The sequence below is a fragment of the Armigeres subalbatus genome, chromosome 1, assembly GCF_024139115.2.
Source record: "Armigeres subalbatus isolate Guangzhou_Male chromosome 1, GZ_Asu_2, whole genome shotgun sequence".
Classification (NCBI taxonomy): domain Eukaryota; kingdom Metazoa; phylum Arthropoda; class Insecta; order Diptera; family Culicidae; genus Armigeres; species Armigeres subalbatus.
In genome coordinates, this window is record NC_085139.1 from 235030964 (window position 1) to 235055403 (window position 24440).

Below are 24440 nucleotides of genomic sequence, written 5' to 3' on the forward strand. Positions count from 1 at the left end.
AACCAAACCAACCAAACCAACACAAACCAATCCAAACCAAACCAACCAAACCAATCCAAACCAATCCAAACCAACCAAACCAACCAAACCAATCCAAACCAATCCAAACCAATCCAAACCAACCAAACCAATCCAAACCAATCCAAACCAATCCAAACCAATCCAAACCAATCCAAACCAACCAAACCAACCAAACCAATCCAAACCAATCCAAACCAACCAAACCAACCAAACCAATCCAAACCAACCAAACCAATCCAAACCAACCAAACCAATCCAACCAAACCAATCCAAACCAACCAAACCAACCAAACCAATCCAAACCAACCAAACCAATCCAAACCAACCAAACCAATCCAAACCAATCCAAACCAATCCAAACCAATCCAAACCAATCCAAACCAATCCAAACCAATCCAAACCAACCAAACCAACCAAACCAATTCAAACCAACCAGAACCAATCAGAATCCAACCAGATCCAATCCAAACCAACCAACCAACCAAACCAATCCAAACCAATCCAAACCAATCCAAACCAATCCAAACCAACCAAACCAATCCCAAAACCAATCCAAACCAATCCAGAACCAATCAGAATCCAACCAAACCAATCCAAACCAATCCAAACCAATCCAAACCAACGCAAACCAATCCAACCAATCCAAACCAATCCAAACCAACCAAACCAATCCAAACCAATCCAAACCAATCCAAACCAACCAAACCAATCCCAAACCAACCAAACCAATCCAAACCAACCAAACCAATCCAAACCAATCCAAACCAATCCAAACCAACCAATCCAAACCAACCAAACCAACCAAACCAACCAAACCAATCCAAACCAACCAAACCAATCCAAACCAATCCAAACCAATCCCAAACCAATCCAAACCAATCCAAACCAACCAAACCAATCCAAACCAATCCAAACCAATCCAAACCAATCCAAACCAACCAAACCAATCCAAACCAATCCAAACCAATCCAAACCAATCCAAACCAATCCAAACCAACCAAACCAATCCAAACCAATCCAAACCAATCCAAACCAATCCAAACCAACCAAACCAACCAAACCAATCCAAACCAACCAAACCAATCCAAACCAACCAAACCAATCCAAACCAACCAAACCAACCAAACCAATCCAAACCAATCCAAACCAATCCAAACCAATCCAAACCAACCAAACCAATCCAAACCAACCAAACCAATCCAAACCAACCAAACCAATCCAAACCAACCAAACCAATCCAAACCAATCCAAACCAACCAAACCAATCCAAACCAATCCAAACCAATCCAAACCAATCCAAACCAACCAAACCAATCCAAACCAATCCAACCAACCAAACCAAACCAATCCAAACCAATCCAAGTCCAATCCAACCAACCAAGTCCAATCCAAGTCCAATCCAAGTCCAATCCAAGTCCAATCCAAACCAATCCAAACCAATCCAAACCCAATCCAAACCAAACCAATCCAAACCAATCAAAGTCCAATCCAGATCCAACCAAGTCCAATCCAAACCATTCCAAACCAATCCAAACCAATCCAAACCAACCGAACCAAACCAATCCAAACCAACCAAACCAGTCCAAACCAATCCAAACCAATCCAAACCAACCAAACCAATCCAAACCAATCCAAACCAATCCAAACCAATCCAAACCAACCAAACACAACCAAACCAATCCAAACCAATCCAAACCAACCAAACCAATCCAAACCAATCCAAACCAACTTAACCAATCCAAACCAATCCAAACCAACCAAACCAATCCAAATCCAATCCAAACCAATCCAAACCAATCCAAACCAACCAAGTCCAATCCAAACCAATCCAAGTCCAATCCAAGTCCAATCCAACACAACCAAACCAATCCAAACCAACCAAACCAACCAAACCAATCCAAACCAATCCAAACCAATCCAAACCAACCAAACCAATCCAAACCAATCCAAACCAAATCCAATCCAAACCAATCCAAACCAATCCAAACCAAATCCAATCCAAACCAATCCAAGTCCAATCCAGATCCAATCCAGATCCAATCCAAGTCCAATCCAAACCAATCCAAACCAATTTAAACCAATCCAAACCAATCCAAGTCCAATCCAACCCAACCACATCCAATCCAAACCAATCCAAGTCCAACCAAACCAATCCAAACCAACCAAACCAACCAAACCAATCCAAACCAATCCAAACCAATCCAAACCAACACAAACCAATCCAAACCAATCCAAACCAATCCAAACCCAAACCAATCCAAATCCAACCAAACCAAACCAATCCAAACCAACCAAACCAATCCAAACCAATCCAAACCAATCCAAATCCAATCCAAACCAAACCAATCCAAACCAACCAAACCAATCCAAACCAATCCAAACCAATCCAAACCAATCCAAACCAACCAAACCAACCAAACCAATCCAAACCAATCCAAACCAACCAAACCAACCAAACCAATCCAAACCAACCAAACCAATCCAAACCAATCCAAACCAATCCAAACCAATCCAAACCAACCAAACCAATCCAAACCAACCAAACCAACCAAACCAACCAAACCAATCCAACCAATCCAAACCAACCAAACCAACCAAACCAATCCAAACCAATCCAACCAATCCAAACCAATCCAAACCAACCAAACCAACCAAACCAATCCAAACCAATCCAAACCAATCCAAACCAACCAAACCAACCAAACCAATCCAAACCAACCAAATCCAATCCAAACCAATCCAAACCAATCCAAACCAACCAAACCAATCCAAACCAATCCAAACCAATCCAAACCAACCAAACCAATCCAAACCAATCCAAACCAATCCAAACCAATCCAAACCAATCCAAACCAATCCAAACCAATCCAAACCAACCAAACCAATCCAAACCAATCCAAACCAATCCAAACCAATCCAAACCAACCAAACCAATCCAAACCAATCCAAACCAATCCAATCCAAACCAACCAAACCAACCAAACCAATCCAAACCAATCCAAACCAATCCAAACCAACCAAACCAATCCAAACCAACCAAACCAACCAAACCAATCCAAACCAATCCAAACCAACCAAACCAAACCCAAACCAATCCAAACCAATCCAAACCAACCCAAACCAATCCAAACCAACCAAACCAATCCAAACCAATCCAAACCAATCCAAACCAATCCAAACCAATCCAAACCAAACCAACCAAACCAACCAAACCAACCAAACCAATCCAAACCAATCCAAACCAACCAAACCAATCCAAACCAATCCAAACCAACCAAACCAATCCAAACCAATCCAAACCAACCAAACCAATCCAAACCAACCAAACCAATCCAAACCAATCCAAACCAATCCAAACCAATCCAAACCAATCCAAACCAACCAAACCAATCCAAACCAATCCAAACCAATCCAAACCAACCAAACCAATCCAAACCAACCAAACCAATCCAAACCAACCAAACCAATCCAAACCAACCAAACCAATCCAAACCAACCAAACCAATCCAAACCAACCAAACCAACCAAACCAACCAAACCAATCCAAACCAACCAAACCAATCCAAACCAACCAAACCAACCAAACCAACCAAATCCAACCAAACCAATCCAAACCAATCCAAACCAATCCAAACCAATCCAAACCAATCCAAACCAATCCAAACCAATCCAAACCAACCAAACCAATCCAACCAACCAAACCAACCAAACCAATCCAAACCAATCCAAACCAATCCAAACCAACCAAACCAATCCAAACCAATCCAAACCAACCAAACCAACCAAACCAATCCAAACCAATCCAAACCAATCCAAACCAATCCAAACCAACCAAACCAATCCAAACCAACCAAACCAATCCAAACCAACCAAACCAACCAAACCAATCCAAACCAATCCAAACCAACCAAACCAACCAAACCAATCCAAACCAACCAAACCAATCCAAACCAACCAAACCAATCCAAACCAATCCAAATCCAACCAAACCAATCCAAACCAATCCAAACCAATCCAAACCAACCAAACCAATCCAAATCCAATCCAAACCAATCCAAACCAATCCAAACCAATTCAAACCAATCCAAACCAATCCAAATTGTAACTTACGTTTGTTACGCCCGCTCAGTCACAAGGCCCACTCAGGGTCGGCTCTTTCCACCGAGAATTAACGAACAAGAGGAAAATACGGTAATAATACGGAGTAATGACGGCTTTTATTAATAATGGTCCCTAGCGTCCCTAATGCCCTAACTACGGCCTACCATTGACAAAATACTCACGGTTAGTGTATGGTGTAAGTGTGGGGCCCTGATGTCGTCGACGCCTGGTATGCTTCTGTGGATTCGTTCGTCGACAGTCGTGGCACCGGAGACGCAGTCGTTCATGCGAGATGCCTTATCCAGAGGACGTCGCCAAAATACCGTCTCGATGACTTTGCTGATGCCTGCGGTCCGCCACCTCGTGTACCGTCGCTACGATGCTGGGGGTGTCGGCCGCCGGGCCGGAATGGTGTTTGAGGGTTATTATTGTCGCGTTCGCATCCGAAAATGGATGCTCCGAGTATGCTTTCACGTTTTGACAGAGCGTCGGCCGCCTGGCCGGAATTGTCCTTGAAGAATGTCGAGTGTTCGGCCGCCGGGCCGGATTGGTGTTTGAGGGTTATTACCGTCGCGTTCGTGTCCGAAAGTGGATGTTTCGAGTACGCTTTCACGTTTTGGTAGGGCGTCGGCCGCCTGGCCGGACTTGTCCTTGAAGGATGTCGCCGCGCGTTCGAGTCCGGAACTCACACCTTCCACAGAACCTTTGTTCTTCACCGGTTATACCGGGCCACTCACTAGCTATGGTGGTGATTTAAGGTTCACCTATGCTCGTCACTATCTGTAGACGCCTGACACTACTTTTAGTGAACTTTAAAAAAACTGGTTTCTGTTAGCTTTTGTGAACGTGTTGCTCTTAACGTGGTTGTCCAGAATCTGCCAAGCAGGAGAGAGCTCGACCATCTCGGAACCGGGGAAAAGGCTTTTTTTGTCGGGACCAGTGGAAAACGGTTTCGCCCACATACAACGGCTACCAAGCTCCGACAGCGAAAAGGGTGTTTTTGTAGAAGTGTAGTGTTGTATGACTGTGGATACAAATTCTGTTTTGTGTTTTGTGCTTTATTTTAATTTGACCGTTGTGCCGTCCTTCTATCTAGCTTTATATAATTTTGCATGATTTTTATTTAATTGCATGATTTAGTTTGTAAACAATATTTATTGATATCACTTTTAGTCTAGTAATATATGGTTTCAGATTGACCCTACTAGCTAGCTAAATTTTTAACGTATTTTACCGGATTTTCCTACTAATTATTATTTGTGGTTGGAATTTCTTGAGAAGAGAGTGAACATCGCTAAACGACTGGTTACACTACCGCACCGCTCGGGTAAAAATTATTAATGTAATTAATAATTTTAGGAAGACTACACACAACTCTCGCCATACCGCACCTGTACCAATATTGGACCACAGTGAACATCAATGTATATCATATTGACAAAAACGTAGTTTCTCATAGTGACTACTTGAACTAATAAACGAAAAAAACCAACAATGTAATTGTGCTCAATGATCAAATAGTGAACCAAAAAATTAACCAAACATATACTGGTTTAATACCAGAATAAATATGTTATTCTAGTTAATCTAATTTACCAAGCTATAAGCTCCAGAAATAACTAACTCATAGATTCTATTGCATATTGAGAGTAAAAATAAAATATCGCAATCTAATTTGGGGTCGCTTAGACGCTACATACGATTTACCGCGGCGACAATGATGATTGATATCAATTTAATTTGAATAATGGGCCCGTGATCATTCATGAGTAATCACATCATTGTCATTGTTTGTAGTTTCTATTCGACTTCAAATCAAATGTGATGAATTTGGCTATTGTAAGAGTTCGGAATCGGAATGCTAAATCTGACCTTCATGAAGGTCAATAAATTATAGATTGTGCTTGCCTAAATATTAGCTGGAATTAGAGCTCTGATAGATTCGCGTAGCTTAAGACATCGACTTGCCCAGATCAAATTTCTGTTGATGATCTGGCGTGCAAGTTGCATAGTAAATTACGTCATACGTTAATTAATTTCTATAGTTTAGGATCCAACATATTATACAAATAAATCTTCTCACTCACTTTCGTATATCCCGGGACATCTCCATCGTACTATTTGTTGATGAGTTGGAATTAGCACACAAAAATCAACTATTATGATCGTCAAACAACTTATTTACGATAACCACAATAATTTCATATTTATTCCACATTGACCAACAATAAACGAATATTTAATTCTAAACAAATTGCAAGCCCTAGGCTTTTAAATCTCCTGCTGAGAACACGCCGAGGCTTTTGCCGCTGAGGTCAGCGACCTCGTACGAACAAGTACCTTTCTTGGCCATAACTACGCATGGCTCATACACTTCACCGAGCTTGGCGTTGAAGTGATCGCCAGCTGAAGACTGACGAAACGTTCGTTTGAACACCCTCTGGCCGATATCAAAAGTCGGCGAGTATCGTTTGTGTCTAAGGTCATATCTCTCCTTCGTTCTCTCGTGACCTCTCTGAAGGTTACTCACCACCTTATCAAAGATCGATTTACTTACAATCTTCATTCTCTTCATTCTCTCCTCGTCTGATAACTCTGTCTGATCTGAGTGCCTATGCTCAGATCCCTTCGTAACAATTTCATGTCCGAAGATGACCTTGAACGGTGTGAATTTGGTTGTCGCATGTACAGTGTTATTTAGGACGAACTCCACTTCGGAGATTTTCGTATCCCATACTTTTGATTATCTCGAACATAGCTCCGTATCATAGAATTTATGGTACGGTTCAGTCGTTCGGTAGGGTTTGCCTGACTACGGTGTCTAGCGCTAGCCCAATGGCGAATTTCATATTTGGCCATCATCGCTTGGAACTCCTTAGAGTGGAATGTTGTTGCGTTGTCGGAGATTATATACTGTGGCACAGATAACCGTCGAAACCACAACTGTTCCAGAATCTCGCAGACGCTACCGGAAGAAATCTTACGCACCGGAACAAGGAGACAATATTTTGAAAACACATCCATAAGGACAAGTAAATGTGCGTTGCCTCGAGTGCTCCGTGGAAGAGACTGAATGTAGTCTAACGTGAGAATTTGAAACGGCCGGGTTGTGACACGCTGGTTGCCCATTTCTGGAACAACGGACGTTGTCGAATGTTTAATTCGCTTGCATGTGTCGCAGTTTGCAACGTAGCGTTTGATCTCGGCCGACATGCGCGGCCAGTAATAGCGCTTTTTGATTTTGTCAACCGTTTTTTCAAAACCTACATGAAAGGAACCGTCGTGTTCTTTCGCTAATATTGTTGGGCGTATCGATTCTGGAACGCATAGCTTCCAGTCGAAGGCATAGTCCAGTACATCGGACTGTGAACTAACGAATTTGTAAAGTTCATTGCCCTCTATCTTGAAGTCGATGAATTTTTCGGGGTCTTGCTCTACCGATTTGAATAATCGCGAGTACCAATCGTCTCTCACATCTATTTCTGCTAGTTCAACCGACCTCGACAGCGCGTCGGGCACTACATTTTCTCGTCCCTTGCGATGCTTGAGTATAACATCATATTGTTGTAACTCAATACTCCATCGCGATAAACGGGATGATGTTCGCCATTTAGAGCGCATTATGAACGTGAGTGCTGACGAATCAGTCACTAGAGTGAATTGCTTTCCTTCGATGTAGCATCGAAATTTATCGATGCATCTTAGGGCCGCCAATCCCTCCTTTTCCGCGGCGTGGTAATTAAGTTCCGCGCCTGTAAGCTTTTCCGAGTGGAATGCGATTACTTTTTCATGTCCATCCTGTATTTGCGTCAACACGCCAGCGATAGCATGATCGCTCGCATCAGTCTGGACAGTAAAGGGAAGATCGAAATTAGGGTTGGCCATTACGGGTGCGCTGATTAATTTTTCTTTAATTGCACGGAACGCTTGGTCGGCCTCTTGATTCCATTCTACCTTTTTTGGTTTACCCTTGAGTAAATTAGTCAAAGGTACCGTGAGTGCACTGAATTGGTCAATGAACCGTCGGTAATAATTAGACATACCGAGGAATCTGCGTAGTGCACGGACCGATTTGGGCACCTCATACGCAACGATCGCATGCACGCGATCCGGATTGGGCCTCAAACCGTCTTTTGACAAGATATAACCTAAATAAGGCAATTCCGGTACGCAAAACTTTGATTTCGTGATGTTTATGCGCAAATTGGCTACCCTTAATCTTTTTGCTAGTTCCTTTAAATGAGCAATATGCTCTTTGAAGGTCTTGGACGCCACAACAATATCGTCCAAATAGACAAATATGTTGGGCTCCAGTTCTCCGAATCCCAATACTCGATCCATTAATTTGCTAAGTGTCGCCGGGCTGTTTGCGAGCCCGAACGGCAATCGCTTAAATTGATAAAGACCTCGTCCGGGAATTGAAAAGGCTGTATATTGGCGAGACGATGGGCACAGTGGAATTTGAAGGAACGCTTGACTTAAATCAATAGTCGTAAGGTATCTAGATGATTCTAATCGGCTAAGAATTCGTGTTTGGTGGGAAGTGGGTACGCGTCACGCTTGGTGCGCTCATTCAACTTCCTCGCATCTAAACAGAGACGAACAGCTTCGGTACCTCGTTTTGCGACTGGTACCACTGGCTGTGACCAATCTGAGCGAGATCGTTCTACAATATCGTCTTTGATCATATTGTCAAGCGCTGAGTGGATTTTTCGCTGTACTTCAGGGCTCCATGGGTATGGGTTTTTACGAATCGGAGGTTGCTCACGAAATTCGTCCCTTATCTCGATTGTATGGGTGAGCAGATCGGTACAGCCAATATTTCCAGGCTCGGGGACTAGAAATAGAGTCTTAACTTCTTCTAGTTCGATTTGTTGCTCTAGCGTCAGAGAGATCTCATTTTCAGGTAACTCAACTGAGTCGTCGATCGTTTCAATAAACGAATCCATCAGTGAAGGAACAATGCCAAACTGGTCCCAGAAAGACATCCCCAAATAACATTTGCGCTTCAGAGAAGGTGCAACAACGAAGGATACGATTTTCGTGGTCCCATTGAACAAAACTGGTATTGAGACTTCTCCCAGAACATGTACTGGATTACCCTCAGCAGTTATCAAAGTCAAATCTGATTGTGAATAGTTTAGATTCAGATTCGTTACTAGACGTTCTGATCCTTTGCCAAGAATATTTCTATTAGTTCCACTGTCTAGGAGAGCAATTAATTGTATGCCTAACAGTTCGATTCTCACAAATGGCCGGTTGTCGCCATGTGGGTGGAGAAAGATTGTGTTAACCTCCTCACACAAGGGATTGCAAGCCATAGAGTGATAACCAAGCTGTGTCAGAATAGAATTAATTGAATTGATTTCATCATTTTGAGGACTTGAAGGCTGAAAACGAAGACTACTCTGCCTCAATGAGCAGTCTTGTTTGCGTTTTTTGTGACACAATAGGGACACTCCTTTTGCAGGAAGCCGGGGAAACCACAGACTTCGCAGAAGACCTGTTTTTCCTGGCTGCATTGTGTAGCATTATGGCCAAAATTATGGCAATTAAAACATGTCCCTTTCTTAATCGGCACATACGCTTTCAAAATCTTTTCCATAGGACTAATGATTTTGCTGGGTCCTGGCTTTTGATCGTCTAACTTTTTAGACTGATCTTGCTTTTGTTCGGGAGCTTTGGAATGCGAGTGATACTGACCAGATTTCGACGTATAGTTTTGTGGGTTCTTGTGATACTGTTGTCGATTGGAATTCGTATACTCTTTCCTATAGTTCTCCCCTCTATTCCACGATCGATTGTTATCCGAAAGTGGATTCTTTCGATCTCCTATCTCATTAACTTGCCTCTCTGCCGGCCGATATGCTCTAACAGGTTCCTTATCATTCCGGCTGTACCACTGCCAGTTGATCGAATCGAAGTTCTTTCCAAACTCTCTCATTTTCGGAATGGTGTTTATATTCCCCGCCAACATGGCACTCTTGTACTCTGACCGAAGATTACGGAAAAGTATTTGAAACTTTTCGTGTCATCGAGAGCAACTGTCATGTTTCGGAAGATACGAGTCATTTCCAGGTAGTAATCCTGAAAACGCTCTCTCGTACCTTGCTTGCGTAGATGTGCTTGTCTCTCATGTTGATAATCAATATCAGGTGGTAGAAACTCTCGTTTCAGCTCACTCACGAGATTATCCCAGGTACGGAGCTCATTGCAAGCATTGACCTCCATGTACCATGATCGCGCTTTGCCAGTTAGTAAGTGGTACGCAGAGTTGTACAGCTCTTGTGTCGAAAATCCCTCCGATCGGGCAGTGAATTCGACCCCGCGTAGAAATTCAATTAATCGTCGGCCGTAGTCTGCACCATCATAGTGAATTTTCCATTTATGGATGGGCAACCGTTTGCCAGTATCATCTTGTACCGTTGAGATTCGAGAAGACAAGCTACCTGTGTTGTTTGGTTGTCGAATGAGTACCGGATTATCTGTTCTTGGAAAAATAGGTACCTTTAACATAGGAGCCGCCTGCAATAAATTCTGATCTTTGACTTACCAGTCCATGAATCCTTTGTAAGAAAACTAGGGGTTTGAATACGTCAACTGGACCTGAGTTCTCTAGATCAACTAAATCATCCGTATCGCCCACTTGTGTACTGTTCTGCTGGTGTGATTTAGTTAGCCCAGGCAGACGAGTTTCTAGGGATTCCATTCTAGTTAGCAACTGATCAAGCATAGACTTGAGCTGATAATTCTCGGTTCTCAGAATTTGGACTTCATCAGTGGGGTCACCACCGCCAGCCGCTTCTGACAATTTATCTTCTTCGTTCCGATTCTCTAAGTTAAACAGACCTGCAAGTTGTATGTCATTTTCCCCACCATCTCCATTTTCTCCCAATTGCTTCTCGGGATCCGATTGCTGATTGGGGGGTGAGGATTTTGGATTATCATTTTCGGGAAACGCATACCGTAGCTTTTGTACACTATCGTTCACCCTAGCGATCTCCGCCCTGCGTATTTCAGGGAACGGAGAGGCAATTGAATAAAAACTGTTCAACAACCTAACACATTCTCCTGCTAACTCTGAAATTGAATTTGTTTCGGACTCTTCAACCGTATGAGCTTTCACCGTAGTAACCGAAAAGATAATGGAGCAGTCTAGATTTGTATTTCTGATCTGGTGCTTTTTGTACGTCCTACTGTCTAACACTTGTTTGATTTCCTGAACATTTTTGTCGTAGTCTTCCAACTCTTCAACGTTAGTTTTCCATGGGCGCTCATAAACGATTTCCGATTTTTTTATATTCCTTCTTTTTTCAGCTCGGTCCTACACTTTCGTTCGAGAACGGAACGCGGTTCACCATGATCATCGATTTTACGGATTTGCAACTCGTGCGCGAGCTCCTCATCAAGAAGATGAGCAACGTTCATCCCAAAATATTGGGAAATGAAATGATCCATCGTGCAGTGTAATTCGCGAAACAATGAGTGATAAATAAATTCTGTTCTAATCACGAAGTGCAATTCCCATCAAATTTGATAACCTAGAAAGAAATACTCGCGTCGTTTGCGATTTTTTTGTGCGATTTGCTCTACGAGAACGGTGAAAATGCAGAAAATTGGTTTATATTGCCTAGAATTGGTCCACCTTGTAACCACGCGTTCACAAGTACATTTACCAGAAGTAAATTATTGAAAAAATCCTAATCGCGATCAAATTTTTGTACAAATTGGTTTACGCTGACTGTTCACTATCGGTCTATTGGAATCAATTACCAGTATCACCGGCGTAAACGATTATCGCTATCGTTTTCCTCCCTCGCTAACCTCAAAAATAGGAACTATTTTCTATTGGTCGCCAGAATGTAACTTACGTTTGTTACGCCCGCTCAGTCACAAGGACTCCCAGCCCACTCAGGGTCGGCTCTTTCCACCGAGAATTAACGAACAAGAGGAAAATACGGTAATAATACGGAGTAATGACGGCTTTTATTAATAATGGTCCCTAGCGTCCCTAATGCCCTAACTACGGCCTACCATTGACAAAATACTCACGGTTAGTGTATGGTGTAAGTGTGGGGCCCTGATGTCGTCGACGCCTGGTATGCTTCTGTGGATTCGTTCGTCGACAGTCGTGGCACCGGAGACGCAGTCGTTCATGCGAGATGCCTTATCCAGAGGACGTCGCCAAAATACCGTCTCGATGACTTTGCTGATGCCTGCGGTCCGCCACCTCGTGTACCGTCGCTACGATGCTGGGGGTGTCGGCCGCCGGGCCGGAATGGTGTTTGAGGGTTATTACCGTCGCGTTCGCATCCGAAAATGGATGCTCCGAGTATGCTTTCACGTTTTGACAGAGCGTCGGCCGCCTGGCCGGAATTGTCCTTGAAGAATGTCGAGTGTTCGGCCGCCGGGCCGGATTGGTGTTTGAGGGTTATTACCGTCGCGTTCGCGTCCGAAAGTGGATGTTTCGAGTACGCTTTCACGTTTTGGTAGGGCGTCGGCCGCCTGGCCGGACTTGTCCTTGAAGGATGTCGCCGCGCGTTCGAGTCCGGAACTCACACCTTCCACAGAACCTTTGTTCTTCACCGGTTATACCGGGCCACTCACTAGCTATGGTGGTGATTTAAGGTTCACCTATGCTCGTCACTATCTGTAGACGCCTGACACTACTTTTAGTGAACTTTAAAAAAACTGGTTTCTGTTAGCTTTGTGAACGTGTTGCTCTTAACGTGGTTGTCCAGAATCTGCCAAGCAGGAGAGAGCTCGACCATCTCGGAACCGGGGAAAAGGCTTTTTTTGTCGGGACCAGTGGAAAACGGTTTCGCCCACATACAACGGCTACCAAGCTCCGACAGCGAAAAGGGTGTTTTTGTAGAAGTGTAGTGTTGTATGACTGTGGATACAAATTCTGTTTTGTGTTTTGTGCTTTATTTTAATTTGACCGTTGTGCCGTCCTTCTATCTAGCTTTATATAATTTTGCATGATTTTTATTTAATTGCATGATTTAGTTTGTAAACAATATTTATTGATATCACTTTTAGTCTAGTAATATATGGTTTCAGATTGACCCTACTAGCTAGCTAAATTTTTAACGTATTTTACCGGATTTTCCTACTAATTATTATTTGTGGTTGGAATTTCTTGAGAAGAGAGTGAACATCGCTACACGACTGGTTACAAAATCCAATCCAAATCCAATCCAAATCCAATCCAAATCCAATCCAAATCCAATCCAAATCCAATCCAAATCCAATCCAAATCCAATCCAAATCCAATCCAAATCCAATCCAAATCCAATCCAAATCCAATCCAAATCCAATCCAAATCCAATTCAAATCCAATCCAAATTCAAATGGCGATTTGTTTTTGATTTTTGTTGTTTTAATTCCAAAGCCTAATTCACGTGCCTACTTGCCTTAAAAGCTAACTGTCAAGTAGCTAAATAGGATAAGATAAATTATTTCTGAATTAATTGCCTTTAAGTTAAGGCTTTAACTCCCTCTAATTTATTGATATCTCATAAGGTGGAAGTATTTCGGTGCTGTACGGATTTTGGTTCCACACAGTAGAAACATGCAAATAGTTTCAACGCCGTTATAGTGACGAACCCCCTCCTACGTTGTGATCAAATAATCTCAGAGTTTTCCTAATCAATCAACTAACTCCAATCACCAGTCGATTTTGAAGGTCGAGAACCACAAATGCAGCATATAAGCCTTGGTAATACAAATGTACGACCAGTTAAATTGATTTCCTCGATGTAAGAAATATGTATGGATGAACAAAAGCTAAACATTGCTCGACTTTGTGAGATACAGCGTGTTTCGCTTTGATTTGTTTTGCTTCCATTCAATCACCACTTTCGCAAAAATTATCCAATGCCAAGACCAATAACATAATAGCAGATCACCCAGACGCAGCCTCAATATAATCTATTCTATGTAAACATTTGTTTGTTTGCCCCAACCAAACGGAAGAGAAGGTACCGAACATCGCTAATGTTATTTCGATTAATCGATTTGTTTTGATCAGTCGTATAGCAATTTTGGATCTCGGGACACAGGATTCCTTCTATTTCAAACTACATATTCTCACACATTATCCAATAATTTGTCAATATCGATCGTATTTTATTAGGGGTAATGACGGCTTTGGCAAGTTTTGTTCTATTATTGGCAAGGGGTTTTTTATGACTGATTATGCTCAAATTTGGCCCAAACATTCTTTGCATATCAAAGAATATTGTGGCCAAATTTTATAAAATTCGGTCGACAAAAACCCGCTGCCAATAATAGAACAAAACCTGCCAAAGCCGTCTGTTCCCCTAGATAAGATGGATGAAATAATTCTGCTCACATGAACGGAGAAATATTTTTTGATCACTACATTGGTCACTATTATTTTGAATAGAATGACCAAGTCTGGGATTCAGTTGAATTAACGAATGCGTTTCCCTTTTCCAGCATGACGGACTCGTACATCAACGACTCGTCGGACAACGAATCAAAGAACGGCTGTGCCAAATCGAAGCTGGAAATGGCCGAATCCCTTCTGGCGGACCTGAACCTCCTGAACAATGGCAGCGGCACCAGCACTGCCTCCGGGAATGGCACTGGTGGCGGCGGTGGAGCCAATGGCAGTGCAGGTGGCTTCAATGGAAACTCTACCACCAGTGGCGCAAATCTGAACAGCGTGAATAACAACAGCAATGGCAACAACAATCTGGTCGTGGTACTTTTGAAGGAGATTGGCAAATTGCACGAAACGAATAAGAAAATCTGCCGAAATTTGCATGAGACCAAAGGTAAGATGATTGCGTAGACGATTCAGTTAGCACTTGATTAGATTAGTTGTGGGAGAGTGCGTGATAATTGAGGCGTGTCATTGTGTGCTTGCGCGCGCAGCTTTGCTCATTACAAATGCATGCTTGTGCTACAGTTCTTTCTGTTTTCTGCTCTTCTATACCTCTGTCTGCGTGTTATCTCATTTGATTATAAATATTTATGATATCTAAATTTTATTATTCTACGCCGTTGTCTATCCACTCCATCCATAATCTGACTGTGTGAAACGTGCGAGTAGCTAATTTGTGTGATCTCTTTCTTTCTTCTATCCACACCATCCAACCACCTGTTCCTATCTCCGACCCCTCCCCACCCACCATTTACCTGTTCTGTATTTTCACTTCCCGGTTTCGTTTCTAGTGGAGATGGAAGCTTTGAAGCATTCTTCGCACTGGGGCCTCAGCCACCGTAGAGACAGTATAAGCGGTTTGAGCACCAATAGTCAGCCTGTAGGAATGCGTTACAATAGCTTCGGACTGCAGAGTCCTGCACCGACGTATCACTCGCAAGGTACTTAAGTTAATTATTTACATGACATAAGTGTTGTAAGAACAATAATTGCACTCTGTGTTAGTATTGATTTTTTAGTGGTTCAGAATGCTGTAAATCGAACGATAACCTAATTTAATGAATTTTCAAAAATATTTGAAGGCATTTGATTAGAATGGTAGAGTAATATGATCTTCGTAGAATGGATTTTTTATTCGTTAAATATTTCAAATGATTTAGACAAAAACAGATGGTCCTGGCCTAATATAGATATATAAGTTTTTGATAAAACTTCTTTGTAGTGTTCGAAATGGGAACCAACCATATTCATACCGAAAAAAAACCCGTATTGGATTACAATAAACAAGAGTTAGAAAGAATCCACGCCGCTTTCTCGGTGGAATCTTGACGAAAAGTCAGGTTAAATTATTACTGGATTCTGGGTGAAAATGCGAAACGATAGAATTTCGATCCTGATTCCGGATGGAATCCTGTTCCGGATTCCGGACAAAATTCTGACCGGACAGAATCTTAAACTGGAAAACGGATAAAAGCCTGACACGTATTTCGGATGAAATCCAGATCGATTCGTGGATTCCGGTTGGAATACTGACCTAATTCCAGATGGAATCCTGACCGGATTCCGAATGGAATCCTGACCGGATTCCGAATGGAATCCTGACCGGATTCCGGATGGAATCCTGACCGGATTCCGGATGGAATCCTGACCGGATTCCGGATGGAATCCTGACCGGATTCCGGATGGAATCCTGACCGGATTCCGGATGGAATCCTGACCGGATTCCGGATGGAATCCTGACCGGATTCCGGATGGAATCCTGACCGGATTCCGGATGGAATCCTGACCGGATTCCGGATGGAATCGTGACCGGATTCCGGATGGAATCCTGACCGGATTCCGGATGGAATCCTGACCAGATTCCGGATGGAATCCTGACCGGATTCCGGATGGAATCCTGACCGGATTCCGGATGGAATCCTCACCGGATTCCGGATGGAATCCTCACCGGATTCCGGATGGAATCCTCACCGGATTCCGGATGGAATCCTCACCGGATTCCGGATGGAATCCTCACCAGATTCCGGATGGAATCCTCACCGGATTCCGGATGGAATCCTCACCGGATGGAATCCTCATCGGATTCCGGATGGAATCCTGACTAGATTTCGGATGGAATCCCGACCGGATTATGTATGGAATCCTGTCCGATTCCGGATGGAATCCTGTCCGATTCCGGATGGAATCCTGTCCGATTCCGGATGGAATCCTGTCCGGATTCCGGATGGAATCCTGTCCGGATTCCGGATGGAATCCTGTCCGATTCCGGATGGAATCCTGTCCGGATTCCGGATGGAATCCTGTCCGGATTCCGGATGGAATCCTGTCCGGATTCCGGATGGAATCCTGTCCGGATTCCGGATGGAATCCTGTCCGATTCCGGATGGAATCCTGTCCGATTCCGGATGGAATCCTGTCCGGATTCCGGATGGAATCCCGAACCGGATTCCGGATGGAATCCTGTCCGGATTCTGGATGGAATCCTGTCCGGATTCCGGATGGAATCCTGTCCGGATTCCGGATGGAATCCTGTCCGGATTCCGGATGGAATCCTGTCCGGATTCCGGATGGAATCCTGTCCGGATTCCGGATGGAATCCTGTCCGGATTCCGGATGGAATCCTGTCCGGATTCCGGATGGAATCCTGTCCGGATTCCGGATGGAATCCTGTCCGGATTCCGGATGGAATCCTGTCCGATTCCGGATGGAATCCTGTCCGTCCGATTCCGGATGGAATCCCGACCGAATTCCTGATGGAATCCTGTCTGGATTCCGGATGGAATCCCGTCCGGATTCCGGATGGAATCCTCTCCGATTCCGGATGGAATCCTCTCCGGATTCCGGATGGAATCCTCTCCGGATTCCGGATGGAATCCTCTCCGGATTCCGGATGGAATCCTCTCCGAATTTCGGATGGAATCCTGTCCGGATTCCGGATGGAATCCTGTCCGATTCCGGATGGAATCCTGTCCGGATTCCGGATGGAATCCTGTCCGATTCCGGATGGAATCCTGTCCGATTCCGGATGGAATCCTGTCCGGATTCCGGATGGAATCCTGTCCGATTCCGGATGGAATCCTGTCCGGATTCCGGATGGAATCCTGTCCGGATTCCGGATGGAATCCTGTCCGGATTCCGGATGGAATCCTGTCCGGATTCCGGATGGAATCCTGTCCGGATTCCGGATGGAATCCTGTCCGGAATCCGGATGGAATCCTGTCCGGAATCCGGATGGAATCCTGTCCGGAATCCGGATGGAATCCGGATGGAATCCTGTCCGGATTCCGGATGGAATCCTGTCCGGATTCCGGATGGAATCCTGTCCGGATTCCGGATGGAATCCTGTCCGGATTCCGGATGGAATCCTGTCCGGATTCCGGATGGAATCCTGTCCGGATTCCGGATGGAATCCTGTCCCGATTCCGGATGGAATCCTGTCCGGATTCCGGATGGAATCCTGTCCGGATTCCGGATGGAATCCTGTCCGGATTCCGGATGGAATCCTGTCCGGATTCCGGATGGAATCCTGTCCGATTCCGGATGGAATCCTGTCCGGATTCCGGATGGAATCCTGTCCGATTCCGGATGGAATCCTGTCCGATTCCGGATGGAATCCTGTCCGATTCCGGATGGAATCCTGTCCGGATTCCGGATGGAATCCTGTCCGATTCCGGATGGAATCCTGTCCGATTCCGGATGGAATCCTGTCCGGATTCCGGATGGAATCCTGTCCGATTCCGGATGGAATCCTGTCCGGATTCCGGATGGAATCCTGTCCGATTCCGGATGGAATCCTGTCCGGATTCCGGATGGAATCCTGTCCGGATTCGGATGGAATCCTGTCCGGATTCCGGATGGAATCCTGTCCGGATTCCGGATGGAATCCTGTCCGATTCCGGATGGAATCCTGTCCGGATTCCGGATGGAATCCTGTCCGATTCCGGATGGAATCCTGTCCGGATTCCGGATGGAATCCTGTCCGGATTCCGGATGGAATCCTGTCCGGATTCCGGATGGAATCCTGTCCGATTCCGGATGGAATCCTGTCCGGATTCCGGATGGAATCCTGTCCGGATTCCGGATGGAATCCTGTCCGGATTCCGGATGGAATCCTGTCCGGATTCCGGATGGAATCCTGTCCGATTCCGGATGGAATCCTGTCCGGATTCCGGATGGAATCCTGTCCGATTCCGGATGGAATCCTGTCCGGATTCCGGATGGAATCCTGTCCGATTCCGGATGGAATCCTGTCCGATTCCGGATGGAATCCTGTCCGGATTCCGGATGGAATCCTGTCCGGATTCCGGATGGAATCCTGTCCGATTCCGGATGGAATCCTGTCCGGATTCCGGATGGAATCCTGTCCGGATTCCGGATGGAATCCTGTCCGATTCCGGATGGAATCCTGTCCGGATTCCGGATGGAATCCTGTCCGGATTCCGGATGGAATCCTGTCCGATTCCGGATGGAATCCTGTCCGGATTCCGGATGGAATCCTGTCCGGATTCCGGATGGAATCCTGTCCGGATTCCGGATGGAATCCTGTCCGGATTCCGGATGGAATCCTGTCCGGATTCCGGATGGAGTCCTGTCCGGATTGCGGATGGAATCCTGTCCGGATTCCGGATGGAATCCTGTCCGGATTCCGGATGGAATCCTGTCCGGATTCCGGATGGAATCCTGTCCGGATTCCGGATGGAATCCTGTCCGGATTCCGGATGGAATCCTGTCTCGATTCCGGATGGAATCCTGTCCGGATTCCGGATGGAATCCTGTCCGGATTCCGGATGGAATCCTGTCCGGATTCCGGATGGAATCCTGTCCGGATTCCGGATGGAATCCTGTCCGGATTCCGGATGGAATCCTGTCCGGATTCCGGATGGAATCCTGTCCGGATTCCGGATGGAATCCTTTCTGGATTCCGGATAGAATCCTTTCTGGATTCCGGATAGAATCCTTTCTAGAATCCGGATGAAATCCTTTCTGGATTCCGGATGGAATCCTGTCCGGATTCCGGATGGAATCCTGTCCGGATTGCGGATGGAATCCTGTCCGGATTCCGGATGGAATCCTGTCCGGATTCCGGATGGAATCCTGTCCGGATTCCGGATGGAATCCTGTCCGGATTCCGGATGGAATCCTGTCCGGATTCCGGATGGAATCCTGTCCGGATTCCGGATGGAATCCTGTCCGGATTCCGGATGGAATCCTGTCCGGATTCCGGATGGAATCCTGTCTCGATTCAGGATGGAATCCTGTCCGGATTCCGGATGGAATCCTGTCCGGATTCCGGATGGAATCCTGTCCGATTCCGGATGGAATCCTGTCCGATTCCGGATGGAATCCTGTCCGATTCCGGATGGAATCCTGTCCGGATTCCGGATGGAATCCTGTCCGGATTCCGGATGGAATCCTGTCCGGATTCCGGATGGAATCCTGTCCGATTCCGGATGGAATCCTGTCCGGATTCCGGATGGAATCCTGTCCGATTCCGGATGGAATCCTGTCCGGATTCCGGATGGAATCCTGTCCGGATTCCGGATGGAATCCTGTCCGGATGGAATCCTGTCCGGATTCCGGATGGAATCCTGTCCGGATTCCGGATGGAATCCTGTCCGGATTCCGGATGGAATCCTGTCCGGATTCCGGATGGAATCCTGTCCGGATTCCGGCTGGAATCCTGTCCGGATTCCGGATGGAATCCTGTCCGGATTCCGGATGGAATCCTGTCCGGATTCCGGATGGAATCCTGTCCGGATTCCGGATGGAATCCTGTCCGGATTCCGGATGGAATCCTGTCCGGATTCCGGATGGAATCCTGTCCGGATTCCGGATGGAATCCTGTCCGGATGGAATCCTGTCCGGATGGAATCCTGTCCGGATGGAATCCTGTCCGGATGGAATCCTGTCCGGATGGAATCCTGTCCGGATGGAATCCTGTCCGGATGGAATCCTGTCTGGATCCTGTCTGGATGGAATCCTGTCTGGATCCTGTCTGGATGGAATCCTGTCTGGATCCTGTCTGGATGGAATCCTGTCTGGATCCTGTCTGGATGGAATCCTGTCTGGATCCTGTCTGGATGGAATCCTGTCTGGATCCTGTCTGGATGGAATCCTGTCTGGATCCTGTCTGGATGGAATCCTGTCTGGATCCTGTCTGGATGGAATCCTGTCTGGATCCTGTCTGGATGGAATCCTGTCTGGATCCTGTCTGGATGGAATCCAGTCTGGATCCTGTCTGGATGGAATCCTGTCTGGATCCTGTCTGGATGGAATCCTGTCTGGATCCTGTCTGGATGGAATCCTGTCTGGATCCTGTCTGGATGGAATCCTGTCTGGATCCTGTCTGGATGAAATCCTGTCTGGATCCTGTCTGGATGGAATCCTGTCTGGATCCTGTCTGGATGGAATCCTGTCTGGATCCTGTCTGGATGGAATCCTGTCTGGATCCTGTCTGGATGGAATCCTGTCTGGATCCTGTCTGGATGGAATCCTGTCTGGATCCTGTCTGGATGGAATCCTGTCTGGATCCTGTCTGGATGGAATCCTGTCTGGATCCTGTCTGGATGGAATCCTGTCTGGATCCTGTCTGGATGGAATCCTGTCTGGATCCTGTCTGGATGAAATCCTGTCTGGATCCTGTCTGGATGGAATCCTGTCTGGATCCTGTCTGGATGGAATCCTGTCCGGATTCCGGATGGAATCCTGTCCAGATTTCGGATGTTGAATGGAATCCTGATCATATTCCGAAATCAATCTTTACTGTATTTCGTAAGGAATACTGACCGATTTCCGGTTGGAATCCAGACCGGATTGAAATCCTGACCCGGATTACGGACTTGTATTCCGCATGGAATTCTTACCCGGCTTTCGGATGGAATCCTTAACCGGATTTTGGATGGAATCCCTTCCCGGCTTCCCAATGGAATCCTGTCCCGAATTCCTGTTGGTATTCTGACCCGGATTTCGGAAGGAATCTTTGTCGGATTCCAGACAAAATCCTGATCAGATTCCATACGAAATCCGAACCAGATTCCAGACTGCTTGCTGAGCGTATTTAAAACTGGAAGTATGTGTTGATTGCAGGCTGATCTTTGTCCAGTTGCCAGACGGTATTCCGAACGATTTTTTTTAAGTTCTAAAGAAATAATATCTGAAGTGCTCTTGTAATCTTGTCTTTTATCATATTTCTCGTGTAGTACATGTCAGTAATATGATATTTATTATGATTGACTAATTCTAGCAGTTTTTTCGTAATCTTCATTCTGAACCACCAAGTAGAGTTTGCTTTTCGATTCGTTGATTAGCTATTTGTCTAACCATAAGATTTCGCCATTTTAGGAAGCTATAGTCCCGGTTTAGTCGCCGATGTTATCCGTGAAATCCGCGAAGTGTCACGCGTGCGCGAAGAAGCCATGATGGACCGCATGAAGACGATGATCGAAGAACGCTCGTGGGCACTAAACGAAACAAACTTCCGGCTGCTGAAGGAAACGGAAGACGCCAAAAAGAGTATCCACCACGTGCGAGCCGAGATGAACCAGATGGTCGATCGGATGCTGAAGCTCGAAAACGAAGTCATCAACCTACGGGCGCAGCTAAATAACCAACAACTGCAACAGCAGCTCCATCTGCGGGAGCGGGATGGCTACGGACAGCCGCAATCGTCGTCGGCAGCTTCCGCGGCCAAACTGCGGCGCAATAGCATGCACTTGAACTACGGCAGAATAAACAATACGGACGAGTTCTACGGTGGTAACAACTTCAACGATTTGAGCAACGAGTTGCGATTCGGCAACGGGAACGGTGGGAATGGCAGTAGCTTGCGCGGTACCAAGATCGGTGAGAATAGCTTTGTCGGTGGTCAAACCTTGAATGGGGCTGGTGGTGGTAGTAGTTACGGGGATGATATGCATGAAGACTCCGCCAGCGACCAGGTGCTGTTGCTGGAGAAGGATGCGCTGAAGTTGCGGCGAGAGCTACAGGACGCTTTGGCCTCCAAGCAGGAGTCGGAAAACCGGATTACAGCGTAAGCTAACCCCCTTGTAGATGTGTTGTTGTTGTACAAAGCGTATTACTAACATGCGACCCTATCTCTCTCCCTCTTTACGTTTCTTTGTTTGTATTCCTTTTCCTCACTCCATCTGTCCTGGTATCATTCGAAATGTTTCCTACCATCCGTGTTAATTCGCAACCGCAATTGTTCCGCCCAGATTGGAAAATATTGTAAGCACTCTCAAAGAACAGGTTCCGCCGGTCGGCACGTCCGGATGCACCATTCCATCGCTGATGGGAGCGAAGAGTTCGACGACGACGACGACAACGGCGATGAATGCGACGAGTGCCTTGAGCTCCCCGGCTGGAATGGTGCCAGCTAGTGGCGGTCATCACCTAAATCATCATCATCAGCAGCAGCAGCATCAGTACTACTTCAGAAGCATCAACAACGGTTCGCCCAACAGTCAACAGCAGCAGACACTTGCTGCCGCTCCAGTGGGATCGGTATCGCCGTCCAAGCTGCAGAAGGCGGCACAGATTCAGAGCATACCGACGCCGGCTGGTAAGCAGTTCATGCATCTGGCGCCGGGACCGGTGACGGATCTATAGGATGGTAAATAGCTGAAATATTTTTTCTATCTTTAACCATTTAAGCTTAGAAACGGTCGAAAGGGGTTTGCTAGGTATAAGACTTTTAATTTGATGATAAAATCCGCTGAAACTAGTTTATTTATATGACTTTACAGTTTTTGAAGGCGATTTTATACTGTTTTCACAGTCGGATCTAGTATTTTCCTAAATTTTATTATTTATTTATCTCTAAAATAAATAATTAAGGGTTTTTAAAAGGTTTACTGAACCAAATTATGAACAGTTGTGTCTAGCTTGAAGGACTTGGTATATCTTGCGCAGTTACCCATCCTAACAGTTGTTTTCCGATGGATTGATATGTGTTTCGAAGATTTGGACGCCTTGATTTAGTAAAAGCTGTTCTATGACATTAAAAACGAAAGATCATTCATTGTCAATTAGGATCAAGTAAGAAGATCCAAATCGACTTGTAGTTGCAATACTTTCTGTGGTTTCAAATACAGGTCATTTAGTCAAGTAATAATTGGTGGGATTCTACTGCATTTACAACGTTCCTTTATCGCCTTCGTTGCAAAATCGTTCATGCTTGGATGAAATGAGTACAGGGCAAAATTGGGAGCGTTTCTTGAGTCTTATTTTCATGGTATGAATAATCCGTGGCTGTCGCGGTGTTCGTTATGGATAATCATTTCTTTTTCACTTCATGTAATTTATCTTTTAAAAATTAGTTCAGTCAATCAACGTCAGCTTTCAATTCATTCAGGGTATCATATCCTATGATTGCATTAAATGATGTGAGTCTCTCCATTTGGAAAAAAAACTTCACATTTCGGAGTAAGGCCAGAAAAAAATACCATTGAAAACTTGATTATTGGTGAATGACTTTGCATATCATGTGAAATTTATGTTCCCTATCAATGGAGCTTCTCACATATAGGTGGCGTGTATTGATTCACCGATGATTCTACGTCTTGCAGAAAAAGCTCGATCAGTTTGGATCATAATTGCAAGTTGGTAATATCTTTACAAGATCGGGGAGATCCTCAATCGAACCAGAGGCCTTCTCTAGATACAGCGTAGGATCTGAATTATCCTCTTGGGTTGCTGTCTGTAAAGGTGCAATTCTGTTAGAAAAAAATCTTATTAGATTAATAATCTGATCCATTCTTGCTTCTTGATTAAATGAATAAAATCACGATAAAACTTTAACACTCTATAGCTTACTTAGGGGAAAATATTATTCACACAATCAATCTTCAAACAAAGGATTAAATCTTATCTCGTGAAACACTTCAACACTGTACTTGTATTAGCT

The 24440-nt window shown here is 45.1% G+C and overlaps 1 protein-coding gene across 11 annotated transcripts in view; it reads left to right on the plus strand.

The window, feature by feature from the left end:
• Positions 1-24440, plus strand: part of LOC134205901 (uncharacterized protein DDB_G0283357) — a 191129-nt gene that overhangs the window by 48693 nt on the left and 117996 nt on the right. For 7 of the 11 annotated variants that reach the window (XM_062681602.1, XM_062681599.1, XM_062681603.1 and 4 more), the window contains 4 exons: positions 14587-14927; positions 15328-15477; positions 21878-22565; positions 22750-23147. In XM_062681602.1, coding sequence (XP_062537586.1) covers positions 14587-14927; positions 15328-15477; positions 21878-22565; positions 22750-23143 — 1573 coding nt within the window. In that variant the 3' untranslated portion in view covers positions 23144-23147. Of the gene's footprint in view, positions 1-14586; positions 14928-15327; positions 15478-21877; positions 22566-22749; positions 23148-24440 lie in introns of those variants that run through there. The other 4 variants (XM_062681604.1, XM_062681605.1, XM_062681607.1 and 1 more) reach the window with 4 other exon arrangements.